General features: G+C 40.5%; 1 protein-coding gene across 1 annotated transcript in view; it reads right to left on the bottom strand.

The window, feature by feature from the left end:
- PDE11A (phosphodiesterase 11A) overlaps positions 1 to 24,416 on the bottom strand; it is a 308,732-nt gene that overhangs the window by 138,149 nt on the left and 146,167 nt on the right. Inside the window, exons 6-9 of the mRNA XM_059703969.1 lie at positions 21,482 to 21,614; positions 7,203 to 7,278; positions 5,028 to 5,095; positions 3,989 to 4,081 (exon numbers count right to left, since the gene is read on the bottom strand). Coding sequence (XP_059559952.1) covers positions 3,989 to 4,081; positions 5,028 to 5,095; positions 7,203 to 7,278; positions 21,482 to 21,614 — 370 coding nt within the window. The remainder of the gene's footprint in view (positions 1 to 3,988; positions 4,082 to 5,027; positions 5,096 to 7,202; positions 7,279 to 21,481; positions 21,615 to 24,416) is intronic.

Below are 24,416 nucleotides of genomic sequence, written 5' to 3'. Positions count from 1 at the left end.
ATAAAGGAGTGTCAGTGAGAATGCTGACTTTCATTGGCAAACAACCATTCGTGCTTCAACCCAGTTATCTTAACCCCTTCTCAACAGGAGGAAGATCTACTATGAGGGAGGTAAGGAGTAAGAATATGGGGATATTTGAGATGTTCTATGGTTCTGTGTATGTGTGTGTGAATTATACCATGGCAAAAGGAAGTAGGGTTTCGGTGGGGTTAGTATATTGTATGTCCTCCTTTTTATAGTTGCAGAAACTAAGAAACAATGGATGAGGAAACTCTGGAGATCAGAATTTGGTGATGGTGAAGGAGACATGACTCAATATTTGCTGTTCCAAACTCTTGTCCTTTGCTCTTACTCCCAATACATGGTGATTTCTCAGTAATAAATATACTCCTACAAGTGATAATGTAGCATTATTGCTATTTATGTGATTTTATTGAGTATTAAAATATCCACATGCATCATTTCACTTAATACTCCCAACTGAGGTACATGACAAAGCTAGGATTTGAAAATAGTTCTTTACATAGAGCTTAACACTCTAGTAGTGATTTTTATTGGTGGGTTGCATGTTTACAGTTCACCTATGCATTAATTCATTCTCTAGATAATGTTTGTATTCTTTATTGCAAAGATGTTACATATAACAAAGCTAAACTAGCTCAGAGAAAGAACAAAAAAATACCTTCCTTCATTCTCTCCTTCCCTCCCCCCATTCAAAAACCACTCAATAAAAGTAAAAAGTAAAAAAATAAATAAATAAAATAGAAACCCACAAAAATACTTCCTCTGTATTAAGCACCCTGTTAGGCACTGGGAATAAGATTGCCAAAATGATAAAAATCTCTGTGCTTCCAGAATTCACAGTTTAGATAGGAGAAAAAAGTATGTAAATAGATAAATATGATATTATGTCTTGTAAACCTCGGAGTACTGCAGGTAGCACTGACTTACTGACTTATCCTCCCCCTTAGTTTCTTTTTCTAGTAACAACTCACTTGGTACATAGAATATTTTGAAAATTGGGTATGTATTATACTAGAGGCCCGGTGCACAAAAATTTGTGCACTCGGGGAGGGAGGGGGGGTCCCTCAGCCCGGCCTGTGCCCTCTCCCAGTCTGGGACCCCTCGGGAGATAACGACCTGCTGGCTTAGACCTGCTGCCGGGTGGCAGAGGGCAGGCCCAATCCCTAGGTGCAGCCCCTGGTCAGGCTCAGAGCAGGGCCATTTGGGGAGTTGGGGCACCGCCCCATGTCATGCACAGAGCAGGGAGGATCAGGAGGTTGCGATGCCACCCTCAGTCACGCTCAGGGTAGGGCCGATTTGGGGGTTGGGGCACCGCCCCCTGTCACACTCAAGGCAGGGTCGATGGGGAGGTTGCGGCGCAACCCCCTGTCACGCACAGAGCAGGGCCAATCAGGGGGTTGGGGCGCTGGCCCCTGTCACTCACAGAGCAGAGCCCATCAGAGGGGTTGGGGCGCTGCCACTCTCACACTCAGGGCAGGGCCGAAGGGGAGGTTATGGCTCTACCCCGTCACACACAGAGCAGGACCCGTTGGGGGGGGCGAGGGGGGAGGGGGTTGGGGCACCACACCCTGTCACACACAGAGCAGGGCCGATCAGGGGGTTGGGGCACTGCACCCTGTCACACACAGAGCCGCAGAGCGATCAGGGGGTTGGGGAGCTCCCCCCTATCAGGCACAGAGCAGGGCTGATCAGGGGGTTGGGGCGCCTTCCCCTGTCCCGAACAGAGCAGGGCGGATAGGGAGGTTGTGGCCCCGCCCCCTGTCGCACACAGAGCCGCAGGGCGATCAGGGGGTTCAGGGGGTTTGGGCACTGCCCCCTGTCACACTGATGCCGGTGCCAGGAGGCCTCACGGCTCCGCTGATCCCCGTGCACTGGGTGTGTGTGGGGGGGGATGTGTCCCTCAGCCCAGCCTGCCCCCTCTCACATACTGGGAGCCCTCAGGCACTGACCCCCATCACCCTCCAATCGCAGGATCGGCCCCTTGCCCAGGCCTGATGCCTCTGGCCTAGGCGTTCGGCCTGGGCAGCGGGGACCCGCAGCTGCAGTGGCTCCACGATCGTGGGCTTCGCTTTAGGCCCAGGCAAGGGACCCCTAGCTCCTGGGACTGCCAGCTTCGACCGTGCCCAGCTACCATCACTGGCTCCACCCCTACTTCCTGCTATCACTGGCCAGGGCGGAAAAGGCACCTGATTCTCCGATCATGGCTGGGGGGCAGGGCAAAGGCGGCCCCAGCGCCGCCTTTGCCCTGCCCCCCAGCTCTTAGCTCCCCCTGGGTTTCCGATCACTGTCAGTGGCAGGGGGCTTCTTCCTGTTTTCCCTTTGGCCTCCCTGCATTGTGCCTACATATGCAAATTAACTGCCATCTTGTTGGCAGTTAACTGCCATCTCAGTTGGCAGTTAATTTGCATATAGCCCTGATTAGCCAATGAAAAGGGTAGCTCGTACGCCAATTACCATTTTTCTCTTTTATTAGTGTTGATTATACTAGAGGCCTGGTGCATGGATTTGTGCACTGGTGGGGTCCCTCAGCCTGGCCTGCAGGGATTGGGCTAAAACCCACTCTCCAACAGCCCCCAAGGGGTCCCGGATTGCTAGAGGGCCGAGGCCAGGCCGAGGGACATCACCGGTACACAATCAGGGTCAGGGAGAGACCGTGGGCGGGCTCCAGGGTGTGTCCAGCCCCTCTTACCTAATGTCGATTGACCGGACCCCAGCAGCAAGCTAACCTACTGGTCGGAGTGTCTGCCTCCTGGTGGTCAGTGCGCATCATAGCTACCGGTCGAACGGCTGCTTACTCTTTTATATCTATAGATTGCTCTATAAAGTATTATCTTGGCACTGACATTTTATCTGCCCTACTTAATAAGTGTTTCATAGATATAAACAAAATCTTTGGTAATAGCTACAGAGCAGGAAGAAAATAGGTCTTGGGTCAAAACAAGCTGGGATTCAGGGGAGATAGGAAGCAGGAACACTGTTGAACCTCAGAGGGATGGCAGGGGAGGGTGGGTGGGAACATATCAACCAATAAACTTGTATGCATATATGCATAACCCATGGACACAGACAATGAGGTGGTGAAGACCTGAGGGTGGGGGACAGGAGTAAGCTGGAAGAGGTTAATGGGATAAAAAGGAGGACCTATGTAATACTTTCAACAATAAAGATTTAAAAAAATAGAATTGTTCTTTTAGCCTGGCTGGCATGGCTCAGTTGTTGAGCATTGACCTAGGAACCAGAAGGCCACGGTTCGATTCCCGTCAGGACACATGCCCGGGTTTCTGGCTCGATCCCCAGTGTGGGGTATACAGGAGGTAGTCAATCAATGATTCTTTCTCATCATTGATGCTTCTGTCTCTTTCTCCCTCTCCTTCCTCACTGAAATCAATAAAAAAAATTTTTTAAAAAAAAGAATTGTTCTTTTAGAACTTAGTGGTCTGAGGTTATGTGATGCAGGCCTGGGAAAGAGGTTGGAGTTCTTCATGGGATGGGTGTTGGGGGGGGGGGGGAGTTGGGAGGAGTTGGATAATGCCAGGAGCAGCTTCCCCTATCTGGGTCACATATTTTCATAGGGAAGTTTTCTCTTATGGTAAGAAAAGTTGTGAATTTCTGGAATAGCTATATGTGTTCAAAATAAGTTCATAATACACTTAAAATCCTGAGAAATTATTTTTGATTCACCACTTTCAATGAACCTAATATTTAAAATTTATATTTAACCATACAATATATATGGATGGGCTTCAAAGAATCTGTGAACTTCCTGAAATTATATACAAAATTGTGTTCATCTGTGCATTCTTCCAGAGAGGGTCTTTAGCTTTCATCAAATTCACACCCATGACTCTAACATGATTAAGACCCAATAAATAGATCATTAAAAATTGAGAAATTAACAAGGATTTTTCCCCTCATAAAATTAGGGCTTTTTGGCGTACAATTCTGACATAAATATTGTACTTACATCAAGAGCCACAGACTGCTTGGCCCAGGACTTCTTCACTTGATCATACATAATTGTGTTGTTGATGCCCAGGCCACAAAAGATGACAAAAGCCTAAGGAAGAGAAAGCCCACTAATTAAAAATTGCAGTAACTCATTGGAATAATCTAATATAAAAGCAGGCAGTTATCAGCGATGGGCCTGAAAATATAATTTTATTGTACACAGAGTAAGGCCTTGGGGAAATATGCACATTAAAATTCATAATTACTATTGTCATGTAACAGCTTTATAGCTCACAATGTACATCAGAGAAAATGTTAGTTTACTGTCATTGTGAAGAAACGACTTCATGCATTTCAAAACATGCTTACAGTCTTTTTAAATGTGTTCTTTATTTAGGCTGTGGACTGATGTTAGTCATTCCATTCCAATTGACCCAAAGCAACCTCTTTCAGTATCTAGCCTTTAAAATATTTTGGTAAAGAAACCAAGTGAGTATACCCACCGTTAAATGTTAAGAGGAAGGAGGATTGATTTGGAACCAATTAGTAAAGAAGCTGTGAGGTATTCTCAGCTAAAGAAAATAATCATGGAGTTTTCATGTTGGTCACTAGTACAAAGTCTACAAGGAAGCCCATTCAAGGCCAACCTCTCTAGCTAAAGGGCAGGCTGGAGGAAAAGGAAGCTTGTAAACATAAGAGAGGTGATGATGACACAACTGGCAGAGCTGACTAGGGGGTCTCACGGCTCTGAACACACCCAAACAAGACAAGAATAAGACAATTAACACTTTGAATAGAGAGTGGCTGACTCAGTTCTGTAAAAAAAAAAAAAAAAGGATAAAACTAATCAATGGTCACAAAATAATCTAATTAGTAAAAAAAAAAAGAATCAAATACTACCTAAGCATCTATATAGTCTTTAAATCTTCCTTTAAATTCTGTCACACAGTTTAAGTATAATGATAATTAATGATTATTTATCCTTACAAGTCTGGGCAAGCTGCAACCAGGAGACTATTGGTGTCTCAGCTATAACTCTTGCTTTATTTTCTTACCTCAAAAAGTCGTTGATCTGCATCATCAAAAGGTTTTCCATCAAGTCTATTTAACACTTGAGCCACTCCTGTGGGAAGAGTTTGGCATATGTGGTCATTCTCAGCACTGGAGACTGTGTTGCTACAATACAGTAAGCACCAGCTGATTCAATGCCTCCTTTAAGTGACTCTAGACACCCCAGTTTAATCTCTGGTCTCTCTAGTACCTGTTATGTGCATGGCAGCAGATCTGAGATGTGCTGAAATGCAGTCTACTTTCCAGGCTGTGAGACCCAGAGTAGGTCTCAATGAAGCCTGGAGTTCTACCAGGCATCAATCTATTTCCTGAAAATGGTTTTCAAGATGACTGTACACAATAACTCTGATAAATCTAGCACACACACACACACACACACACACACACACGCACAGATATATATGTAATTTTTAATTTTTTCAATTCCCTGAAGCACAACGTTTGAGTGAGACAGTGTGACATAGTGATTAACACTGGCCCTGAAGTTAGACTGTCTTAGTTTAAATTTCAACTCCATTATCAGTATTAACTTGAACAAGTTAACCTAAATTTTTTAGCACTAAATTTCCTCATCTGTAAAATGGGGGTTGAAATGTTAACTGTCTCAGAGGGTTATGAGGATTAAATGAGACAACGTTTGCATGTTTGTAAAGCATATTACTCAAGGGGTAATATGTTCGGGATAATGATACAGTTAACCTTCAAAGCAAGGTTAGTGCTGTTGACTGCTACCACTACTTCTTCTTTCCAAAGTTAATTTCCAGCATTATACCAGATGTTTGGGGACATGATTATTAAAACCCATAAGTTTAACCACAAAAAACCTCATCAATCTTAAAAATCACTCTCCTGTGTCCCTATTTAGTACAAACAAAGAAAATAGCTATAATTCTAAAGCATGCTTCTATTTTTTAAAACACCTAACTTCCCACCAGGGAGGTAAGTCATCATATACTAAAAGACATATATAGTTAAAATGCAAATCTTTTGGCATGTAACAAGCAAACTACAGTCTTAATTTTGAAAGAATAACAGATGTTTACTGTTAGGGATGAAATGAAAGACCTTATGTGAGATTTACATTGGACATCAACAGATAACATATGGTGTTTCTTATGGACTTCCTCTTCTCTTCCAACTGAAATATATTTAAAATTCGGTACATGGTGCAATTCAATGCTTTGTGCTAGGGGCTCAAATTCCTAAATCTTAGAATATTCTGTATGTTCGATAATGTACCAATGTTTTTCTGCAAAGTAAGCAAATTGATGAAAAACTATTTTTTAGAATTCAAGTCTTGACAACCTTTACAGAGTAGCAAATTGGTAAGTAGCAGTGTCTTAGAGTTGAAGAGGCAAACCTGGGGAGACAGAGGGGCAAATAGATGCATTGATTACCAAATACATTAGTTACCTTATGCCTCTTAGAAAAAAATCACATTTTCATTGCATTTCAATAATTTTAACTAGTGCTTACATCCTTCATGACTTCTTTACTTTAATCACTGACCTCTTCTTGCCTAGACTTCCTTCTTAGATTTAATATTTTCCTGACTGGATTTTTGAAGGGAGAGAAGGGAGCAAGAAGAGAGAGAAGAAATGGAAGCTTCTTTGGTCCACAATTCCCTTATTCTGGGGAAAGTGTAGCTTATTTCAGAATCATCCAGACAGAAGGATGTATGTTCAGTATATGTCTAGTAATTCATGTTCCTTCTTTCTTTGCATTTAATCCATGTGTAAACACATAGATGTAAATATGTAGATGTAGCGGGAGAGTTTGTACTAGGAGTTAGGAGGCCTGAGTTTCAGTTCTAACCCTGCTAGCAATTCACTCTGTGATTTTATTCATCTCTGCACCCTCTGCCAGCTCTGCCTCAGCTTCCAAAGGTCGAGGTAAAAGAATCCTATTAGTTACTTTCTGAGATCCCCTCCAACTTCAAAAATATTGGTTCTTATTTAAAGGAACAGATGTTTGTTCATTGATGGGATTAATGTAGATTCATCAGAAGTCTGCATTTACAAGATAACACAAGACTATGAGACATAGGTTGATGAATCCTAGACATAAAAAGGGGAACACATAAAAAAAAGATATGGGTGTATTTTAAATTAAATTTGTATTTCTTAAAAAAATGTTTGAACATTTAGGTAATGTCTTACCAATTATCTGGTGGCTGCTATTCCAAATAGGTACGCAGAGAACGGATCTTATGTGAAAACCAGATATCTGGTCAGCCTAGGATATAAAAGTAGTTAATTGAAATTAAACATTATCTACTCACTTCTCTCTTACTACTCCTCATAACAAGTATTTTAAAATAATATTTTAAAAGACACATTATAATTTAATTTTTAATGTACACCTATCTCTTTTAATTTAAAACCTCACAAGGAAACCAAGCCCTAACCAAGTCTGAATCAACCAAAGCCCCCATACCAAAGACAAGGATGACAATGATGATTATAAGCTAACTTTTACTGGATGTTCACTCCATGTCTGACACCTGTTCAGGGTTTTCACATGAATTATCTCATATACTTACCAGATAAGACTTAGAGAAACTGACTACCTTGAAAATGGAGAGACTGGCTCAAAGGAAGCCAGACAATAACAAACACATCCATCAACTTTATCTTCTACAAGAACAAAGTGGTTTTTTCCCTCTCCCTAAGGACAATGTCTACATTACAGCAATGCTAGTGAGCATGAGGAGAAGGAAGTCAATTTTAGAGAAATCTAGAAGGCATAATGTATAGTCTTGGGCTAGCCAGAGCAGCCCTAGAATGGTTTGGGTCTGTTTTGTTTTGCTGAGAGCCATCCACAATTGTTGGTGGTCCTGAACCAGCACTGAGCAGTAGGCACAATTGCCTCTGTCAACTGTAGGACAACTGGAGGCTCTGTCTAACCTCCCTTAGGAAATCTGAAGCCGCCGAGGAAAGAGGTCACAGACCAAGAAGAAAGGGGACATGTGGTGAAGGAGATAAACAAGGACAGAGTTTGAGAGGCTGGTGGTGAGGAAAACAAAGCTTAGACTGTCAGTGAAATGAAAGAGATTTTTTTTTTTTTTTTTACCAAAAAATCAGTGCAGTTTCCCAGTGAACGGATCTAATTAAAGATGGTTTATCTCTAGGAGCCATCAAAACATACTTGTCAGATTTTCCAGCCTCTCAAAGGTAGTTAAAGAAAATGTTAAATTAATTGATGATAATTTATTAATGTGCAATGTGTTTCCTTTCCCTAGAAAGATATGTACAACTTTAACAATAATCTCAAACAAAACTTTATCCTCCAAATGCCAATCTACTGGAGAGAAATGATGGCGCTGGAACAAGATGCGAGAGATGTTTCCAGTGGGTCATTTGATTTCCTTGAAACAACAGAGAAGCGGTTTCTTTTTGCCCACCTTCCCTGCACATGGAATCAATCCTAATGGCTCCTACAACAATGCCTACAAGTCCCTGACATGAGCATTCCTAGAAAAAATAACAACTGGCCTTTGGGCTTAGAACTGAGGCACTGTCTCCACAACCTACGCAGCAACGTTTGACTCTTAGAACTATGGGACTCCTATTTATCTTCATCACCCACAACTACCCCATTCTATATTCTCTTCACATATTAGTAATCCCCCTCAGCTTCCTCACCTTCCTGGTCATCTGGAACTCTTACATCCACTGTCCAATCGTCTCTACCATACCTACTCAAACTAGCCTACGCTAAGTATCAGCAACTGGGAAATTATTGGTTGCAAATGCATTTCAACAGATCCGCAGAGCTCTAACTCTTACTGGTTCCAATTGTGTGCATTTCCCTTTGTAACAGAAACGTAAGTGATAGACCAGAAGGCATTATGGAGGTGTTACAGGGAACAGACGATGAACTGTCCCGCTGGGCTAGCGCTCAGTATCCCAGATAGCAGGGGTGTTTTCCTATTAAGATCTGACAGGCGAAATGGACTTTAATTCTCTATGTTGAAGGATTTCAGAGACGTAGCCCCATTATCCTTAAGTGCTCACGATAAGGGTAAGAACTATTGAGTTATTTATAACAGGCTTTAATAAAGAAGGTCAGGGAAAGAACTTCATATAGAAGAACTGTGTATGACTGGAGAATGACAGAGTTAAGATCATAATACCTTAGATTTGACTGTGTAACTCTGGCCACCATGGCAGAGGAGAACTAGGCACTGATGGGTTTACCCACTGCTGAATTTGTGACACATACATAGACTGCCAAGCCATTCATGCATAAATCCTGCCATACTTTTTAGTTATTTTTTGCCATTCCCCTTCCTGCACCTTTCCCATTTAAATATTGAGTCCAATTATTCATTCCTGTTGCAGGCAGAAAACAAACTCTTCACATAATGGTTATGAAATTCTTTTCATCACTACACTATGGAAGGATATATTAAATTAAGCAGTAGAATACTGTACCTTATGTTGACTAAATAATGGCTTGCTGTGCATTAGTGTATTTGTTTTAAGGTGTTCTTTTGAATCTCGTATGAAAAAGAAGAGCAGAAATCTTCACAGATGATGTTCTAGAGCACAGCTAACTACTGGGAGTTGAATTCTCAAGCACAATGCCAACTAAAGCAAAGCCAGAATAATTGGTGAAGATATTTGTAAATAAAGTATGCAATACAAGAAGCCACCTGATGCAACGGCAGGTCATCTGCAAATGTACTTTATGTGCATGCTATTGGGACAGTTTCAGACAAGGATCTTAGAATAATATCCAAGCAACACTCCATGCAGGCAAAGGCAATAGAAAGTAATCTATTTGAATTCCCTAAGGATATAGCAAGGCAACTTAATTTACCTAGATCTTATGTTATTTCAATTCTGGCTTTCAATAATAGTTTATAGTTTTTAGAGGGCCCATGATAGCTTGGTAAAATATAAAATATAAAGGGGCTAAAATTTTAAAGCATCTTTATAATTTCGCCTGATTATACAAAAATAATATAAACAAACACTTGTGAAACTTTTAAGTAAAACTAAAATCAAAAGCACTGACCTTGCCATCTCTAGAAATGACAACTATTAACAGTTTGATATAACTTCTTCCTTACCTTTTTCTACAAATATATTAAAATACGTTCTACACCAAGTTATTCTACATTTAATAGTATTTAAATCTATATATATATATATATATATATAGATAGATAGATTTTAAATATATTTTATTGATTTTTTACAGAGAGGAAGGGAGAGAGATAGAGAGTTAGAAACATCGATGAGAGAGAAACATCGATCAGCTGCCTCCTGCACATCTCCTACTGGGGATATGCCCGCAACCCAGGTACATGCCCTTGACCGGAATCGAACCTGGGACCTTTCAGTCCGCAGGCCGACGCTCTATCCACTGAGCCAAACCGGTTTCGGCTAAATCTATATTTTAAAAATATCTTTTTATTGATTTCAGAGAGAAATGGAGGAGAGATAGAAACATCAATGATAAGAGAGAATCATTGACTGCCTCCTGCACACCCCACACTGTGAATCAAGCCCTCAATCCAGGCATGTTCCCCAATTGGGAATTGAACTGTGACCTCCTGGTTCATAGGTCAATGCTCAACCACTAGCCATGACAGCCACATAATATTTAATATATTTACTAATAATATAGATAATATATTCAACAAAACTAAACAATATTCAATGATAATGTCTATTGTATACTAAACATCGTTTTAGTTGTTGGAGATACATCAGTGAACAAAACTGACAAAATCCTGACCTTCATTGAGCTTACATTCTATGAGGGAAGACAGATGGTAAACAATACAAAAATACATAAATAAATTATATGTTAGAAGGTGTTTGGGATTAAGGGGAAAAAATAGAGCAGGATAAAAGGGATTAGGAATACCAAGGACATCAGGCCTTGCTAACAGGTAACATCTGAATGATGATTTTAAAGAGGTGAGGATGTGAGTTATGCAGCAATTGGGGCACAAGTATTTCAGCTGAAGGAGTAGCCAGTGCAAAGGCCCTGAGGTAGGTGTGTGAGCTGCATGTTCTAGGATTTACAAGGAGACCAGTGTGGCTGAAGAAGTATGAGAGAGGGCTGGGGGTGGATAATCAGAAACCAGATTGCGCAGGGCACTGTAAGCCTATGAAAGAACTGTAAATTTGGCTGCTACTCTAGTAAAATATACTTTGCAGAGTTGTGATATGTGACTTAAAATTCAAAGGCATGGATACCCCCTCCCAAGGAGCAAATGTCCGATAAAACTACAATATCCACAAACATAACTCATGAATGTGTGTTTCTTAAGCCACTATAAATAAATATAATAAGTTATATTTAATAGGTCATTTTCATCTTCTATCCTTTTCAAGGATCACAGATTCTTGTAACAGAATAAACATATTATGATCTTCATAGCATTGCAAAATTTAAAACTCAGACATTTAGTTCCAGTCAGTGACTATCCTTATATAACCATTCTGTCATAATTTTCCACCCATAAACTAAGGAGCTTGGCTATAAAACCATGTATGCTATCAAGCCCAGCAGGTACTACTGCTAAGAGTCAACTTGAACAGCCAGACAGCAGGCAAGGAATCACTGTGGGTCACCCTCTAAGTCGCTCTGCTCACGGCAAGGAGGGGACTCCATTAAATATTTAACACAGTCACAAAGAGAACACCCAGCAGGTGGATAACTATGATTACTTGCCCCATAGCCCTCGCAGCAAGCATCTGACAGCACTTAGGATGAGCTTTATATCACTTTAAAACATTCCTTTGTAGCTTTTATCAAAAGAAAGACCAACAGTTTCAAAACTGAGATTTCAGAATAAGGATCATTCACTTGCTGCATATTTTTGGGCAAAGCTTCAGGTAGGTTATTATAAGGCAGAAAATTCACAGAAATTGGAAATATACTTTACACTTTAACTGTACAGTAAAAGCACATCTTGATAAAATAAATGATCTCTTATTAACAGAAAATAGCTACTGACATCATGAGTCCCCAGACTGACAAACTTGGTGTGTTCATCGAAATTGGAGAAGAAACTACCAAATGCACATCAGAGGATGTATTGGGTTCAGCACCTGCAGTTAGAGATCTGAAGAATCTATAAAATGGTTCACTGGGCAAGTCATTCATAGCTGCTGCTGAACAATTTCAATCCTGGAGATGGGAACACCCTACCTTCTGCCACTGATCAGGAACATCCACCTGGGCTTTAACATGAGCAAAAACTAAACTTCTAATGTATTAAATCACAGTGATTTGGGAGTTTGTCCATTGCCTTGACTGATACAGTAGTTTGAATGTAGGCAGCAGAGTTGTGTTTGAAATAAACCAATGTAACTGGCTTTTAGCTACATGTTTAAAGGATTGGTAGGTTGCTTGGGGGTGGGCAGTGCAGTTAAACCCTGAGACTTGACCACCCCTGATCTGCCTAGGCAACCTGACCCTTAAATACCTGACTACTCTTGTGAAGAGTCAGGTCTGCATATCGCTTGCCCCTATAAGGTAGGATCTGGTGATCATCTTCCCAAGGCAGCACAAGGCCACAGGACATACATCCAGCCTTCATCACCTGTGGATATCCGCCATTGCTCCTTCTCTAACAAGAAAAGAGAAGACCTGGCCTTCCTGAAGTCCTGTAGGCTGTCAGATTATGGCCACCATCCCTTCTTTACTGTCAACAATCACCCTTCCTCTTTGTGTAGAGACTTTTCTCTTCCCCATGTCTCTGGAGGAAGGGGACATTGAAGTTCCCTTCTCCTCTCCCTTCTCTTCTCCTCTCCCTTCTCCTCTCCTCTCCCTTCTCTTCTCCTCTCCATGCCCTTGACCGGAATCGAACCTGGGATCCTTCAGTCTGCAGGCCAATGCTCCATCCACTAAGCCAAACCAGTCAGGGCTCTTTAGAGGGAAAATAAAACAACCTCAAAAAGAACTGTTTTCAATTTTCAATTGAGGGGTTATTTTAAAGCAAATAGATGAACCTGGTGAAAGGGAGAAAGGGAGAAAAAGAGTGAGGAGGGAGTGTGGGAAAGAGAGGCTTTGTAATGACTTCCATGTGAGGACAGCCTGGGACCCCTTTCTCCAACCTCATCTCCTTCCATCCTTTCTTTCACTTTATGGTTGGAACACATCATAATTCCCCAACTTGTACACTATTTCAAGCCTCTGGGGTCTTACTTGGACTGCTCTGTGTCCAAGTAGAGTTCTTTTTCCCTCCTTTTGGTACAGAGTCAAAACCTTCTGTCTTTCTCCTTTCCTTCTTGTAGCGGTTCTCAACCTGTGGGTTGCGACCCTTTCACAGGGGTCGCCTAAGACCATCGGAAAACACATATATAATTACATATTGTTTTTGTGATTAATCACTATGCTTTAATTATGTTCAATTTGTAACAATGAAATTGGGGGTCACCACAACATGAGGAACTGTATTAAAGGGTCACAGCATTAGGAAGGTTGAGAACCACTAGGGAAAAAGAAGAGAAGAGAAGAGCCCTGACTGGTTTGGCTCAGTGGATAGAGCATCGGCCTGCAGACTGAAGGGTCCCAGGTTTGATTCTGGTCAAGGGCATCTACTATAGGAGAGTCTTTCTAATTACCTTTCCTGTCTGTGTGAGGCACCCTCCGCTGGGGCCCAGTGCTATCCTGTGCTTATCTCTGTCATGGTTCTAGTCATATTGAATGGAAATAATCACTCTGATCCTCTTTTCTAATTAGATTGTGGACTCCTCAAGGACAGGAAGGTCTCTTACTCATTTTTTTAAAATATATTTTTTATTGATTTCAGAGAGGAAGAGAGAGGGAGAGAGAGATAGAAACGTCAGTGATGAGAATCATTGATTGGCCACCTCCTGCATGCCCTCTACTGGGGATGGAGCCTGCAACCCAGGCATGTGCCTTTGACTGGAATTGAACCCAGGACCCTTTATTCTGCAAAACAATGCTCTATCCACTTAGCCAAACCATATAGGGTGATGACTCAGCACTACTAACATGTGGGGACAGATAAGATGTTGAGCTTGTCTTATTTCACTCCTTCTTCCATTCCCACATGGAATCTTGGGTTGTCAGCCATGTCTCTTGCTTTCTTCTCTATTCATCAAACACCGGGTTCATCTATTTCAGTGGTTCTCAACCTTGGCTGCCTCCAGAATAAGGCCCAGAAATCAGGATTTTAAAAAGATTCCCAGGTGATTCTAATGTGCAGCCAAGGTTGAGAACCACTGTTGTAAATGATCCTTATTCATCACATATGCAACTTTGGTATTGGTTGGTTTAGTACAATCACTCAGGAGGGAGGAGACAAGGGAGAGAATATAATAAATCTAACTTTGTTGAACTATTCATTGGTTTCTGGTGATTTCTTACTATTGGGTTTGATTTCAAGAAATAGTTCCTAAGGAAAAAAAACATTGAGAATGGACTCCCTCCAAAAAAAAAAAGAAAAAGAAAACATACTCCCCAAATGGTGTAGAAAGAAGTATGTTCATGTACTCCACAAAATCATTCTTCTCTGGTTAAAATCTTCACGGGCCTTAGTACAAATCAGTGGACCAAAGACACTCAAGGTCAGAGATGGTGGCTTTCAAGATGAACTCTGGTCCGACGCTTCTTCCCATTCTCTTTCGTGTTGGTTCTCTATGGTGTGGAAGAAACTTGGAAGGGAAGAGAGAATTCTCAGTGAGTGTAGAAAAGAATAGATCCAGACCACGTGAATCTATTCTTGAAAGAGAAACTTAGGTGGTAATTTATTTTACTGTGTTCAGATTGTCCCTCCATCCTTTCTGTGTCACACTCCTTTCCAGGTTCCTGTATCCCCAGGTTTCCCTCCGATGCTAATGAGAAGTGAACTCCATCCTTAATCTTCTGGCTTCTTTACCCTCCTTCCCATAACCAACCAGGTCATATCAGTTCTTTCCCTCAATTCTGCTCAGCTTTCCCCAACCCTAGTGGTAGGCAAACTCATTAGTCAACAGAGACAAATATCAACAGTACAACGATTGGAATTTCCTTTGAGAGTCAAATTTTTTAAACTTAAACTATATAGGTAGGTACATTGTTATTAACTTAATTAGGGTACTCCTAAGCTGGCCTTTGCTAAAAACGTCCTCAATCTGATTGAGGTACGCTCGTTGAGGTCGACCCCTTCCAACTCTCCCATCCACACTCGTCTTGTGTACTTGTTTCGTCTATCTCCTTTCGTTCATCCTCTCTATATGTCCAAACCATCTCAACGTACCTTTCTCAATCCTTGACACTACATCTTCTTTCACTCCACAACGTTCCCTAAAATTAACTTAATAAACTTTACTTAAAGTTTTAAGTCTTAGTTAAACTATAGGTACGTTGAATAAAACTTGATATTATACTTAATAACGATATTATTTATTGATAAAATTAAATTCCTTACAATTTACCTTACAATATCCATAAAATTAAATCATGACAATGACTGACAAACACTAATGTGAACAATGGCCTTGCATCTCCTTGGAAAGTTTGGGTAAGTCAGGTTTGTATGTTGTTGTTTTTAATTTTAGGCACAATTCCAGGTTCTCATCAATGAGATGACTTCTCAATTTACTCTTGATAAGGTTCACGCTTGAAAATGATTGTTCGCATAAATATGTAGACCCGAATAAGGAAAGAACAGCAAACGCTAGTTTTTTCAGTTGATTATATGAGTCAGGAATACTATTTCAGGTGTTAAAAATCAACATATCTTCCTTCTCCAAGTCTTTCAAAGCAGACCACTTGTGCTGTGAACTAAGTTCACATTTGTTTTTCTCCAGTATTTCTATATCAGCACAAAGATGTTCAAATTTCGAGCTCCACAGTTCTTTGTTTTTTAAATCCAGCAATTGCATTTCAAAGTTGCCAATGTCAATATTAAAGGGAGAAAATTTTAATTCTGTTACAGTAGTATTGAGAGGTTTTTTAACAAAGGCTAACATCGCTTTGCTGTTTCTGAATTCCTGAAACCTGTTGAGAAAAGCTTCCCTCATATTTAAAAGTGTTGTTTTGAAATAGCAAATGTCAATATCAGAATTATTTTCTTGGTGATGTTTCAACAGGCTTGGAAAGTGAATCAAAGTTTCTCTTTCAAAATCTTGAGCAAAAAGAGATAATTTGTTTTTGAATGAAATAACTTCTTCTAACATCGAAAAAACTGTGTTTCCTTTCCCCTGTAGTTTACGATTTAGCTGATTTAGATGAGACATCTACCATGAAATAAAATTTTTGGATCCACTGATCATTCCTTAGTTCTGGATAGCGAACACCCTTCTCAAGGAGAAATGCTTTAATTTCTGTTACTAAGGAAGCAAAACGTTTCAAAACGTTTCCTCTTGATAACCAACGTATCTTGTTATGCCGTAGAAGATCTGCGTACTATTCTCCATTTCAACTAAAAATTCTTTAAATTGGCGATGATTAAGAGCTTTAGCTATAATGGAGTTGATAATCTTAATCACCAATTCCATAACTTTGCAAATTTCTTCTGGAAATGTCTGTGCACAAAGCGCTTCTTGATGAATGATGCAATGGGAAGTAAGTATCTCGTGATTAATTTTTTTCTTTCAAAATAGCAACAAACCCGTTTCTTACTCCGGTCATACTTTTCGACCCGTCCGTTGAAATTGAGACAATTTTATCGAGTGGAATACGATGTTTTTCAGTGCACTCAATTACAGCATTTGCTATATCCTCCCCACGTGTTTGACCTTTGAGTGGCAATAATCCTGAAAGTTCTTCTTTAGGACCTGTAGGTGAAATAAATCGTACAAAAAGTGAAACTTGCGCTGTATCATTTATGCCACAAGACTCGTCAACTGCTATTGATAAAGTTGAAACCAATTTAAGATCTTCGACTTGCTGGTTGGTTATATTCGAAGACATTTTGACTGTTCTATCTTTCACTGTTTTAGCAGACAATGGTAACTCTTTAATTTTTTGTAGAATATCTGCTTTGTTCTTAAAATCCTGAAATAGCTCTTCGGATTCATTTATAAAAAACTTTTCATATATTCGCCATCTGTATATGGTTTTCCTCTCTTAGCAATCTCTTGACTAACCACAAAACTTGCAATATTAACATTGTTGGAAGATTGCATCCAGTAATTAAATACAGAACTTGATTTTTCTTGACTCTTCTGAAGTTCCTCAACTGCTTTCTTCCTTGCATCACCGACAGGATATTTAGTACTAAATGACATGTGTTTAGTTGTAAAGTGTCTCTCCAAATTGATTTCTTGTTATGCGCCAATTTTTCCTGATAAATAAGACAGGTCGGAATGCCATTTAAGTTTTGAATAAACGTGAAAATCTCGGTCCATTCAACTTTAAATTCACGGTTTTCATCTTCCGTTTTTCTTTGCTTCTTCTTTGTAGCCACGTCAAACAGAGCACCTAAAAAAATGTTTCATTTTATAATAATAAAGCCACCAACACAAAATAATTACAATTCTTAAATTGATGACAAAAATACCTGTAGGATTTGCAGCTGGTTGGAAAAATACAGGTAACTTTATGCTTCGAGTAGGTACTTTTGTCACCCGTGAGCGATTTGCGGAGGCGACCAGCACTAACCACTGTACATGAGACTGCTGACTGACTGGCTCACTCAACTCGTGCATGAATCACGCGCCTCCCCCGCGCTGCGTATCCCGCGGCCCGCCTGCACCGCGTCTCCCGTCACCAGACCGACCGACCTACCGACAACCCCCACTTCTACTAATGCCACTTCTTCAAAATAGACTCGCCCAGGCCAAAACTGACTTCTGCGCATGGGCCACGAAGTTTCAATCACACTGTACATGCATGCCTGCACATGGTATTTTGTGGAAGAGACACACTCAAGGGGCCAAAGAGCCACATGTGGCTCGCAAGCCGCGGTTTGCCGACCACTGATCTACACCATCAGGCTTTGTCGGGAGAAAGTTTCATCCTTTTAGCCTCTTGGGGAGGGCTGTGGATCAGTCTGAAGTCCATTTCATTCATTATTTTTTTAAAAATATATTTTATTGATTTTTTACAGACAGGAAGGGAGAGGGATAGAGAGTTAGAAACATTGGATCAGCTGCCTCCCGCACACCCCCTACTGGGGATGTGCCCACAACCAAGGTACATGCCCTTGACTGAAATCGAACCCAGGACCCTTTGGTCCGCAGGCCCATGCTCTATCCACTGAGCCAAACTGGTCAGGGCCCATTTCATTCATTATTAATATAAACAGCTGGCATTTGTTACTGGGGAAAAATATACTTGAGAAGAAAGAGAGCCTAAGCAGGCAAATAATTTAGATTTTTCTGGTGTGATACATAACACACACACACACACACACACACACACACACACACACCATATACACACATTATAGGACAGATCTACTAAATGCCACATCTCTCTCACTCTCCTCTCCCTTCTCTCATCTCCATTTATATTGATAAATTCCTTTCCATTTTTTTCTTCAGCATAAGAAGTGAAACATAAAATAATTTTAAATTCAAGTACCATGCAAACACATCATGTAAAAATCATGATATAATGCATCTTAAGATTTTCATTTAAAATCTAGTATTAGCTGTGTGGCAGATTGAAAGTACATAGGTAGAAACCCAAGAAATAATGACAGTCTAAAATAAATACACATTTTATCATAGAGTAGAATGTGATTTCACGAAATAGTCACTGCTTCAGCTACCACAGTTTACTGTTTTCAGACATCATTGCTTCTAATGACTGGATCAGGGCATGAAATTTTTATGCTCAATCCCACAGAAATAATTGTTGCCTTTTTGCTCAAAAGTCCACACTGTTGTTTCTATGGGTCATCGGGCAGTCTCCCTTATTGGGATGGAAAGCTAAGTGTGGAGAAAATGTAAAAAGCTGCATCACTAATCAGGAAGAGATGTGCTAAGAGTCTGCCTATAGACATAAGGATATAGTACATTCAAGTTCACCACATTGTATTAGCAAGACGTATTCTTGAGATATTACTAGTAATTATGCTAGCTACACGGCTGTTTTTCATGAGAAAAAAGAACAATGATTCGACAAGAATTTTACATTTATTGTAAAGGTGAAGATGCTTATCATTTATGACCAACATGTCATTCTCCTAGGTACAGACCCTAGAAAACCTCTTGCACCTGTGTACTTAGAGATAGCAAAACACTGAATTCAAATGTCTATCAACAACACAGTAGATAAGTACAGTGAGGCATATTCATACAATGGGATACTTTGCAGCAGTGAAAATAAATGAATGAATTATAAATTCATGTGATTAGGGATTATACGTTGAACAAAAAAGCAAGCCACAGAAAACCATACACAGTAAATAACTTAACTTATAGAAATTTTAGAGACATATAAAGTATAACAACATATTTTGCAGGGATTCAAATCTATGGGATAAAACTGTCTAGAAAAGCAAAGTAACATTAAATTAAAATTAGGATAGTGGTTACCTCTGGGGGGAAATAAATAAGATGGGATTAGGGAAGATTAATACAATAACTCAAAAGTAATGATCTTTTTTTTCCCCTTAAATTGGATGGTGGGTATTTACTGAATCATATTGTGCTATACTTTTACACACTATATCTTATGAACCAACTTTTTAAAATGGTATAGTTTGTTGATTCTTTTTGCTTCTCCAAAATTTGACTTCATGGTCCAAAGCTAAGAGCAAAATAATAGTAATCCATACCAAATTTAGTACAATAATGTGGGGTAGCATGCAATCATCATCCCTTGACATCTAATCTAACATGTTGACATTGTAACAATAAATTGGCAATTTATGATGTTTCTTCATAGCTAGCCTTTCTGTTTGTTCAGTTATTACTGATGTTAATAATAGAAGACTGAAAGCACTTCATAAAACTGTGTTTAGAAATCTGTTCTTTGGTATTTTCTAAAATTAAGGAGGAAAGAAACACAGCCAGAGGCCAAGCTTTATAAAATCAGGCATAGCCCAGTCACAATGCTACCATATACAAATATTGACATCTATAATCATTTCCTTTCTGCCAGGCATAAAACCAAGGTAGTGGTGCCTTCCTTAAAGGAGAAGCGCTTTCCCAAAGACGATAACGCAAAATTCAGATTTAATGAAATAGACCGAACAGAGCTAGAGGGCAGTCAGCATTGGGACAGCTAAAGGAGCACACAGGAGAGACACGCAATACGGAACTCCAACTGGGAGTTCATGAAAGAAACTGATGATCAATAATGAAGAGAAATACATGGAGGATGGAGCCTGGAGAAAAAGAATTCCAGGCAATTGCAGAGAGGCGGTGAGTTTAGGGAATTAAAAATTTCCCTGCAGAGATCTGTGAAGATGATCTGACTGAAAACACAGATTAGACTTAGACTCCGGGTTCCCTGCCATTGTCATGTTCTACTCACACACTGGAGATAGCACAGAGAAGGAAGAGAGTAAGGGCTGTGGACTCTGAGACTAGGACCGAATCCTTGTCTGTCTCCAGAATCAGAGACCAGCTCTCAGGGTCTGTAAAATGGGGATGATGACACCTGCTTCTCAGGGCGGCACAGATTAAGTGTTCAGTTGTTATCACTAATCTACCTTCTGTTTTGTAGCAGTGTGATCTTTCTAAAATACAGCTCCTGGTTCTCCCCCATTTAAAACCCAACTACTGTTCTCAATTGCCCAGGATAAATACTTAAATGTCTTAACATGCCTTTCACCTCTTTGAGTGATCTGGCCTCTGTTTCCCTCTCCAGCCTCATCCACCCGGCCCTTCAGCCACATTAACTCATCTCTGTTCCCTAACTCTTCAATAAATTAAAAGTAAACTTACAACTTATTGAATACACGTAAAAACATTTGTTAAGTTTGGGTAAATTCACCTGTATGATATTCTGTACTATCTCACATTTTAAACTTCTACAAATCAGAGCCTATATTGCTTTAGTATATTCTGTATATCAGCATGCACAATAATTAACATTAAACAATAACAAACCAATTTACTGTTGCTCTGGAGAAATTTTTAAAAATACAGTAGTTGTTCTAGTATGTGTTGGGAAATAACTATGTTATATACACATTTTCATTATTAGCTATTTCATAGTTTAATACTAATTATGATTAATATAAAATATACATGGGTACATTTAACGCATGGGTACATGAATATGGGTGCATTTCATATAAAATGTACCAAATCATAAAAGACCATCAGACTAATACATTAATAGCCACTTTGCCACAAATCAGGGTGGAGAGAGGAAATTTTCCTGCCAATCAACTGTAGGCAATGCACACAATCCAATCAGAGGGGGAAAATGCAAAAGAATTGCCAGAAAACTCCAGGGTTGCTGACAAGCTGTATGATGTCCCTTTTTTGCTTCAACCAGCAAACCATCAACAGAGTGACAACCGAACCTTTAGACTCCTGAGGACGAGGACTCCTCTTACCTCGGCATCAAAGCGTGGGTCCTGGTAGGCATCACTGATGTTCACGGGAAGGCCTGTGGAGGCCACAAGCTCTGCAATGCTATTATTTATCAGCCAGTCGGAGTATGATGATTTCTCCATGCTTTCTTTGAAACTATGAGGACACCAAGGCAGGTGGTAAAAAAAGAGAGAAACATAAGCTTGCTTGAAAGCAAACCCTATAAAACTACACTGAAAGCAGGACTATCTATCCTCATTACAAAGGGTAAGTGATATTAGTCATAGAACAATAGCGGGACAATTATTAGAATCTACTCCAAAAAGACTTACCTGTTATAATCCTACCTAATAATAGACAAACATGGTAATTGACCATACCTTCACTACGCCTCCCATTGGCTAATCAGCATGGTATGCAAATTAACCACCAACAAAGATGGCGGCTAATTTGCATACTGCAGGCAGGGCAGGACAGCACCATCCCACCTGTCCTGCTGCCATCCGGGCCTGCTATCTGCAACCCAGGGTGGCGGGCGTCCGTGTGCAACCCAACCCGGGTGGCCAGGGGGTGCAGCAGTGATCAGCCAGCCCACCCAGCAAGCCTCCATCCAGGCATCCCATGTGTGACCCGCCCGAGGCATCTCATGTGCAACCTCTCCCGGGGCGGTGCCCCAACCCCCAGATCAGCCCTGCTGTGTGCGCGACCCGGGGAGGCGGGGCAGGCACCGAGGGATCAGGCCTGCCATCTGCCACCTGGGGAGCGGGCCTAAGCCAGCAGGTGGTTATCTCCCGAGGGGTCCTAGACTGTGAGAGGGCACAAGTGGGGCTGAGGGACATTCCCCTACCCCTCCTTCCCCGCCAGTGCACAAATTTTGTGCACTGGGCCTCTAGTGTAAAATAATCAAATGATAGATTCTCTATGATCCAGAGAGCAACTCTAGATTGTATTTAGGCCCCAAAGCAGGCAGACATAAAGTAGATAATCACATGATGACCAAAATTGAGGCTAGAACGCCAGCGCAGTGCCATGAAAAATTCCACTGGCCTCCCCAGCCCTCTCCCCTTAACTGATCAGACTAGATGTTTGGCACCAAGAAAAATGAAACCCAAGAATGAGGGGAAATCAGAAAATAAATTGACAATTTACAAATTTTTAAATGTAGCAAAAGAGTACGTCTAGACCCGTGGTCGGCAAACTGCGGCTCTCAAGCCACATGTGGCTCTTTGGCCCCTTGAGTGTGGCTCTTCCTAAGCCTTTGGAGTACCCTAATTAAGTTAATAACAATGAACCTACCTATATAGTTTAAGTTTAAAAAAATTTGGCTCTCAAAAGAAATTTCAATCATTGTACTGTTGATATTTGGCTCTGTTGACTAATGAGTTTGCCGACCACTGGTCTAGACTATATGTAATCTTAAAATTATGTAACTATTTTTGTAGTCTCAGAGTATGTTTTTTAACAAAAGCACATTTCCTACTTGCCAAATCTCACTAGAAAGCCTGTTTTATCTCTACTGACCCCTCACTTCAGTCATTCAAATTATACTCATATTTAACTTAAATTAGAAATTTTATGCTAAATGATTTTGTGAACTTGACCTTTTATCACTTTCACGACAAACATCAAATTTACAGAAATGTAAGAATCGGTAAGATTCCCTGCTTCCTCCCTCCCTTCCACCATTTCCTCCCCGGTACATACTGAACTCTGACAGCCAGGAGCTGTGGAAATGCAATTTTGAGTACTGTCCAAATTAGCAATATCAAGGTAAATTTTCTTGGAGGATGTTAGATTTGTGGCTTAGCAGGTGATAACTGAAATTATGTAAATGAAAGCAAGTATATAAGGACAATGTTTTCCAAACTACATTTGTCCAGGAGATGTTAATGAGTGCAGTACAGCAAGAATAATAACAACTCTACTGACTTTTAAATCTAAACTGCCTTATATGTAAGCAAAACACTACACACTGTACACAGTCCTTGTTGTTTTGCAAGTATGTGCCTGTGTGGAATTTGTGCCCTACTGGGAATGCCAGGATCTGGCATGGAGAGGCCCTGGATACATGAATGAGTGGGAAGCATAGGCATTATTTGCCATTGTTAATATATTTCACTTGTAATGATTGCGGGTCTGTATCTGATAAATTCAACATATTTTTGTGATGCTATTAACCCTTTATTGCATATTACACATTACTAGTACATACAGTTAATATCTATGGATCTCTGCCTGAAAAATGGAAGTTTTAATAAAAAGCTGAGTCATATTTCTCAGATGGTGCCTAAATTGAAGTAGTAAAAAGCTGAGGATTTCAAAGATAAAAAAAAGTTTTTACTTTCTAAAAAAACCTGCAAAGGAACAATAAAAATAAGGTTCATGTTTCATTTTCTCTTGGTTATATTATACCTGTGAGAAGTGAAACTTTATGTTGTGTTGCAACACAAGAAAAAAAAAGGAAGAAACGTGATATGCACATGGTATGATGATCCAACTTCATGCAGTCATTGCCAAGTTTATAAAAGGGTGTGGCTGAATGTTTCTTACAGCAATGAATTGGTCTGTCAATTCACTCTGTACTGTATTCAATTCTACGATTTTTAAGAAGTGTTCTGTGATAAAACAGTGTGGAAAGTGCTGACCTCGTGTTTGGGGGGAAGAAAAGCTACAGCAGGACCCTGGGGATGAGTCAGGGAAGGAGCCTGAGGAAACAAGGGTTGGGTAGGGGAGGCAGAGGGTGGTGAAGGGGGACCAAGGAAGGAGCCAGTTTTATCAACAAGTGTCCAAAGTCTTTAACCTGGGTGTTCCAGAATGGGCAAGAGTACAAGGAGAAACTGGAGGGGTGAGGATGAAAGCATGGATAGGGGAGGAAACAGCGGGAACACAAGACACAAAGGCAGCGGCAGCGGAGTACAAGGGTGTATTCTTGGAACATCGATTAGTCTCCTTTGATGG

The sequence above is a fragment of the Myotis daubentonii genome, chromosome 7 (assembly GCF_963259705.1).
Source record: "Myotis daubentonii chromosome 7, mMyoDau2.1, whole genome shotgun sequence".
Lineage (NCBI taxonomy): Eukaryota > Metazoa > Chordata > Mammalia > Chiroptera > Vespertilionidae > Myotis > Myotis daubentonii.
The sequence above is the reverse complement of the archived record's forward strand: the minus strand, read 5'-3'. Positions and strand labels throughout refer to the sequence as shown.